This window comes from Phascolarctos cinereus, unplaced genomic scaffold, assembly GCF_003287225.1.
Source record: "Phascolarctos cinereus isolate Bilbo 61053 unplaced genomic scaffold, phaCin_HiC Scaffold_2;HRSCAF=192, whole genome shotgun sequence".
Lineage (NCBI taxonomy): Eukaryota > Metazoa > Chordata > Mammalia > Diprotodontia > Phascolarctidae > Phascolarctos > Phascolarctos cinereus.
In genome coordinates, this window is record NW_027555625.1 from 45,766,353 (window position 1) to 45,772,456 (window position 6,104).

A 6,104-nucleotide genomic window follows, 5' to 3' on the forward strand; every position below is an offset into this window, starting at 1 on the left:
ATGGGGACCTTCCCTGGCAATGTCTGAGTGGAGACAAAGTGACAGCTTAGAGAGATGTTCTGGAGTTAGAATCGACCAGATTTAGCAATTGATTGGATTGGGATTAGGAGAGAGGCATTATTGCCGGAGAGGGAATAGCTAAAGATGACTTACTTTTGGGTATCTGGGTAACTAGAAGGATGGTGGTATTCTGGAAGATACAGGGAAATCAGGAAAAGGGTGGGCTTTGGTGAAGAAGACACTGAGTTCCATTTTGAACATGTTGAGATCAATGCCTATGGAATATCCAGGTGGAAATGTCTAGTGAGAAGCTAGTGATGTGGGGTCGGGACTCAGGAAAAATACAAAAGCAAGACATGTAGATTTTGGAGTCATCTGCATAGAGATAATAATTGAAGCAAAGGGAACAGATAAGATCACCAAGCGAGAAGGTATAAAGACAAGAGGACCTAGGCACAGCCACATAAAGTGACGGGACAGGGGTGATGTTCTAGCAAACAACTTATCAGACAAATGGGAGGAGAATCAAGAAGACAGCGATGTCACAAAACCCCAAGGGATAGAAGGAATCCAAAAAGATGTGGGTAATAACAAACATCAAATGCTGCAGTCAGGCAGGGTGAAGACTGAGAAAGGCCATCAGACTTAGCAATTAAAGAGATTACCAGAATGTAGTGAATGCTTAATAAAAATGTTTGTTGACCCACTGGCAAGCCTGAGAGTGCAGTTTCAATCAAATGATGGATTAGAAAGCTCCATTTCACAGCGTTAAGAAGTGAGTAGAATGTGAGGAAGTATAGTCAATAAATGTAGACAGCTTCTTCTATGAGTTTGTAGTCTAGGGGAAGAGAGCCATGACAACAACCTAGAAAATGAAGCAGTTTGGTACAGACCCAAGTTCACTTACAGCTCAAATAGGCTGGAAGAAGAGAGGAAAATCCCAGAACTCTTTCAAAGTTCTTCTTCTCTCTCTCTCAGTGTTTAGGTCACAGATAGCCCAACACCACCACCTGTTTAATCCTACTGCCCCCTTCAAATTATACTCTCCTTTTTCAAGTACAATTTCCTACTATTGTGGAGACACTATTGTCTCCACAAAAGCCCACTTTGTTTCCCTATTAAGTTCCCTTCACATATGTGTATATATGTGTGCATATACATACATATATGTATATCTGATATCTTCACATACCAGTTGTTTAATAATTACAAAAGCTCGTGGACCAATAAAGCCAGTAGAAGATCATTATCTTATTGGCTATCATCCATTCAGTATTCAGAAGGAAAATAACACTATAGAGAGTTACTATTTACTCTATTCAGACAGGGTGGCATAATAGAAGTATCCTTGGAGCCAGGAAGACTTGAATTTGAATCCTGACTCTACATACACTGGCTGTACGGCCCTAGGTGTGTCACTTAAAGTTTTAGTCCTCCAGGCAACATCTGAAGAGTATGAGTCGCAAAGAAAGTGCTACCTGCATTGGGAGAGGAAATTTCCTCATCTTGGAGTTTCATTTGTTAATGAAATCACAGATCTGGTCCTTGTTCCCCTAATTAGGCATTTAATTAAGAAAGAACTATTTGTGGAAGTTAGGACTCCAAAAACGCATTCCCACAAATCCTCAAGAAGAGATGCGACTAGAGTAACGATCCTTGTACCAATGGGGGTATGGTGTTTCTTGAGGAAAGAGGGTGCATCACTGAGGCTCTGGAAGAATAGGAGATTGCAGAAGTCCAGAAGCCAATCAGGTGATTCCCTACTGCTGTTACTAATTCAATTCAGCTTCTCCTTCTTTTGAGCCTTGGGCTACTAGGCAAGACCCCTCCCGTGAAAGGTTCAAGGTTGGGCTTGAATCAGATGAGGTGCAAAATGGTGAGAGACTGAGCCTCCAGCTACCATAAGAACCATCTCATACACAGCAGTACAAAGAATGGGTGTTACTTTACGTTCTACACAAGGGCACTGTTGCAGAAATTTATATAGATTTCAAGCTATTACAACATTTTAAAGGCTCTAGAACAAAACTTGCCTATCAGTGACGAGACACCTCTCCCCTCCCCTGCACCGACAATTTCAATATGATCTCTTAATCAGGGGTCTGACAGCATTTTAGAATTTGATATAAAATTCAAACCTTTTCTACCCTCCTCCCCTCTCTGGTGTGTGATCTCTTCAGGAAAACAGGGTCACACAACAACAGCATATTTGGTTATATGTGTCATTTCAACTGCAGTTCTCTCTTCAACTCTGGTTCAAGTCGAGGTTTTAAATGCCTTGATAAAGAAGGTCATATTTAGGAATGTTCTTGGGGATCAATTGGACTTTGGACGATAAGTTTTCCTCGCATTGCTCCTCGATAGATTACTTCGACCAAGTCTATGAAGTCCTGTTTAGTTTTGAAACTTCCCACAAACTTAGTGTGATCTGGAGACCTAAAGGAAATTGTGTTGAGAAAGAAAGAACCTCATTTAGAAGTGCTTCAAACCAACTGATTGAAAACTTTCTGAAAAACTAAAATGACAAACTACTACCAGGGAGACTTTTTACACAAGAGGCTCAGTGTTGGCCTCAACTGCAAACATGGCTTGGAATAAAATTTGTGTTGGGGGGTTATCTCAGTGTAGCAGTTTTGCATTTCAAAGATTTAACTCAAAGTCTGAGGTAAAAGGGAATGAATTTCCAAATTTTCCAAGTTATGTTTGACTGTCCAAAGCACTTATTACACATGAAGCATGGGCAAGCAGGCATGATCCCTGATGACTTGGAGTTATGTTTTGAAAATACACAATAGTAACATAGGCAAACAACTCAATTGCAGCAACAGTTAATGATATTGACTACAACGGTAATGAATGGGAAATAAATGAATTTGCATTTTGTGTAAGAAGCACTGCTATCAGTTTTGTGCTGAGGAAGGATATTTAAGTTATAAAATGAGGTGTATTATATTCTTTTGTGAACAGAAATTATTGGTCCTAGAAGTTTAAAAATATTTAAACATTTTAAGTTAAAGAAATTCCTTAACACAAACTTTGAAGTTACCTAGCATCAATCATATTCAAAAATTTGATAGTATTTTACAAATCATTGTCACTCTATACTGAAATGTAACCAACTTAGTAGGAAATAGACATTTACCCATGATACTCAGGAAAATTGCTGCTTCTCATGAAAGTGTCAAATTGTATCCTTAGATTTTTAAAAAATGCGGTATCCTTCCCACTTTCAAAGGAAAGTATGTATATGTGTATATATTATTTTTATAAATATATAAATAACTATGTATCAGTACATTTTTCATTATTACTATATCATTTATATGTGAAATGCTCAGCAAAAAGCTAAGGTTTTCAGGAAAAAATTTAAGTTTTTCCTTGAAATGAAAAAACTTAGATAGAGGATACTAACTGGGGAAACACCAGTTCCAAGATTTAATTATTTCAAGATTGTCATGTGACAAAAATCATGTTTAAACCAAACAAGCAAATATAACTGTTTTGATAGTGCAGATTTCTAAGATTACATTGACAAAGTAATGTCAACTTCACTTACCCATAATCCACTTTCATATGCTGCCCATTGAAGAAAAAGACAGTAGACGGAATATAACTAATGTCAAAATACTGGGTGTAAATTGGTGTTTGGTCCACATCCACCAGATATATCATAGCCATTTTACTTAAGTCATGATAAGTCTTAGAAAGCTGTTGAATTGAAAAAAAGATAGAGGTTATAATATAGGAAGAAGCTAGTTGTTTCTGTGATGTGTTTCTGAGTAGTATGTTAAGAAAACATTGGACCAAGGGTTAGGAACATTTAGTTTTGCTGTTATGCTACATTAGCACACTCTTCTGTGGCAGTGTACTGGGCCAGGAGTTAAGATGACCAGAGTTCAAATCTGGCCTCAGACACTTATTAGTTGTGTGACCTTGGGCAAGTAACTTAATCACTGTTTGCCTTAGTTTCTTCAAGCAAAAAATAAGTATAATAATAGCACTTTCCCCCCAGGTTGGTTGTGAAGATCAAATGAAATAATATTTGTAAAAAGCACTTATCACAGTGCCTCGTACACAGTCAGTGCTTGACAAATGCTTATTTCATCCACTCCACCTATCTGCCTTCTCTTCCTGTCTACAATTTATACTGTTATTTCAGGTGCTTTGTGAGGCCTCTATGCAGAATGAATGGAGAAATGAGCCAGCTGTGTCAATATATTTTCATAGGTCTACTGCTGTTTCGCAGATATGGTGAGAACTGCACTGATGACAATCATGGCACACATCTCTCTGGGTACTACCTTCATTACAATCACTTTATATAAGGATAGTGGGGAATATACGTAGCCTAAAGAATTCTGTGTGGAACATACTCACGATGTCATCTATCTGCAGACAGACAGGATCCTCATCTCTTCCAAATCTGAGGACCAAAACCTTTTCTGCAGTACTTTTTATTGCCTGGTCTACTTCTTTTTTGGATGCAAGCTTGGGCAGCAGGAGACTCATCCTGAACCAATCCAAATGTTAGTTCTCACTACCAGACCTAAAATAAAGCCACAGGGTCAGCGCTGAAGGACAGTCGAATTCAAAAGTAAGAGATCTACAGGAATGGCTTTACTTGATGTCGGAAGAATTCAAGTCTGAGAATAACAGTACACACACACACACACACACACACACACACACACACACACTTTTCCTCAAACCATAGGTCACACTAACCCATCAGAAACATCTGTGGAAACCCTAGATTCATATTCATATTGTTCACAAAAAGCCCTGACAACCTATCCCTGTCATCTCCCTTCACAAAGACTGACGTTTTTGTAAAAGCACAGAGATGCCTGCTTACATTTATATCACTTAACGAAGTGCTCTTCTGATCCTACAAGACAAAATAAATTATTAACTGAAATAAAGGCAGCTTAGCTGGGTGGAAAGAACGGAGTCAATCAATAGATTTCTTGAGTGCCTGCTCTGTGCCAGTCCCCGTGCTAAGTACAGTCCTAGATCGGCTTTGGCTCTATTTCTTTCTGACTTTCAGCAAGCGACACACATGCTGTTCCTCCTTCCTATACAATGCTAGGCTAGATGACCTCTAAGGCCCCTCTTAGCCAGGGGGCTCAGAAAACTATTGCAAAATACCCAAGTGGAAGGTGGACCTACTGCCTAATGCAGACCAAACAAATAACGATTCATTAACTTTGACGATGCCGATGTCCACCCCTCCATCCCCTAAAGGTCCGCCCAATGCAGTGCACGCCCTCTTGATCTCCACCTCCACGCAGAGAACGAGCAGGGGCAAGTGCGGCGAGCAGCCTGACCACCAGGTGATAAATGCTCTGGTCATACCAAGGCCACGCATCCAATGGATACGATTAATCAATTAATTAATAAACGGTGCTAGTAAGGGGGTGGGTGACAGCAAAGAGCAACGGGGCATAGCTGTCACAGAGCAGGGGGTGTGGGTTTGGAGCAGGGAGGGCACCTTATGATTTCCTCCAGTCTTAACACCACCCCCGCCCCCATTTTACAGTCGAAGGAAACTGAGGCCCAGAGAGCTGGCCCGAGGTCACCCTCCGGTCAGAGACGGGACCAGACCCAGGCTCCTGGGGCCTCTGTACCTTCCTCACCTCCATCCCGGCCCTCCTAGTCTGTCGGCACAGGCCCCGAGCCACCCTCGACCCCCTCGCACCCCGGCTCCCGCCCCGCATGCCCAGAGTCGCCGCAGCACCACCCCGAGCCGCCGTTGCCTAGCAACCCCTCGAAAGACAAATTCTTAGGCGGGGGGGGGTCATGGGAGAGGAAGCGGAAGAACGTTTGTGATGCGCATGCGCACTCACGCAGCTTCTACCTCGAGTTTTCCGGCGTCGGCGCGCTCAGATTCCCGGCTCTCTGTGCAGCTCAACTGACGGAAGACAACATCCTCTTCCTCTCATTCACGCCCGACCGGAAATCCCCGAGCTTGAATCGCTTCCGCCTACATTTACCAATCAGCGGTCCCCCAGTTCTGACCACGCCTCCTAGGGCTCACTCGCCTCTGGATTCGGGGGCGTACGATTGGCTTTCAGGGAGAGTCGGAAGTCTCTGTGATTGGGGCG

General features: G+C 41.9%; 1 protein-coding gene across 3 annotated transcripts; it reads right to left on the bottom strand.

Moving 5' to 3' along the window:
• Positions 1-1,926: 1,926 nt before the first annotated feature.
• On the bottom strand, positions 1,927-5,962 carry TXNL4B (thioredoxin like 4B). 3 transcript variants are annotated; one of them, XM_020963526.2, is made up of 5 exons: positions 5,637-5,777; positions 4,856-4,888; positions 4,378-4,546; positions 3,557-3,708; positions 1,927-2,436 (listed from the first exon to the last, which is right to left on the bottom strand). In XM_020963526.2, exons 3-5 carry the CDS (start codon positions 4,507-4,509, stop codon positions 2,298-2,300), a joined length of 423 nt encoding a protein of 140 aa, XP_020819185.1. In that variant the 5' UTR covers positions 4,510-4,546; positions 4,856-4,888; positions 5,637-5,777; the 3' UTR covers positions 1,927-2,297. The 3 variants fall into 3 exon arrangements, with proteins under 3 accessions (XP_020819185.1, XP_020819188.1, XP_020819184.1); XM_020963529.2 differs by lacking the exons at positions 4,856-4,888; positions 5,637-5,777 and adding an exon at positions 5,858-5,962; XM_020963525.2 differs by lacking the exon at positions 4,856-4,888.
• Between the last annotated feature and the right edge of the window lie 142 nt (positions 5,963-6,104).

What these genes read in the sequence shown, in the direction of transcription:
- TXNL4B (XM_020963529.2), bottom strand. Translation starts at nt 4,509, where the DNA reads ATGAGTCTCCTGCTGCCCAAGCTTGCATCCAAAAAAGAAGTAGACCAG. An exon ending in GTCTGCAGATAGATGACATC is followed by an intron (nt 3,709 to 4,377) that starts GTGAGTATGTTC and finishes TCAATTCAACAG; the next exon opens with CTTTCTAAGACTTATCATGA. An exon ending in CATATGAAAGTGGATTATGG is followed by an intron (nt 2,437 to 3,556) that starts GTAAGTGAAGTT and finishes AATTTCCTTTAG; the next exon opens with GTCTCCAGATCACACTAAGT.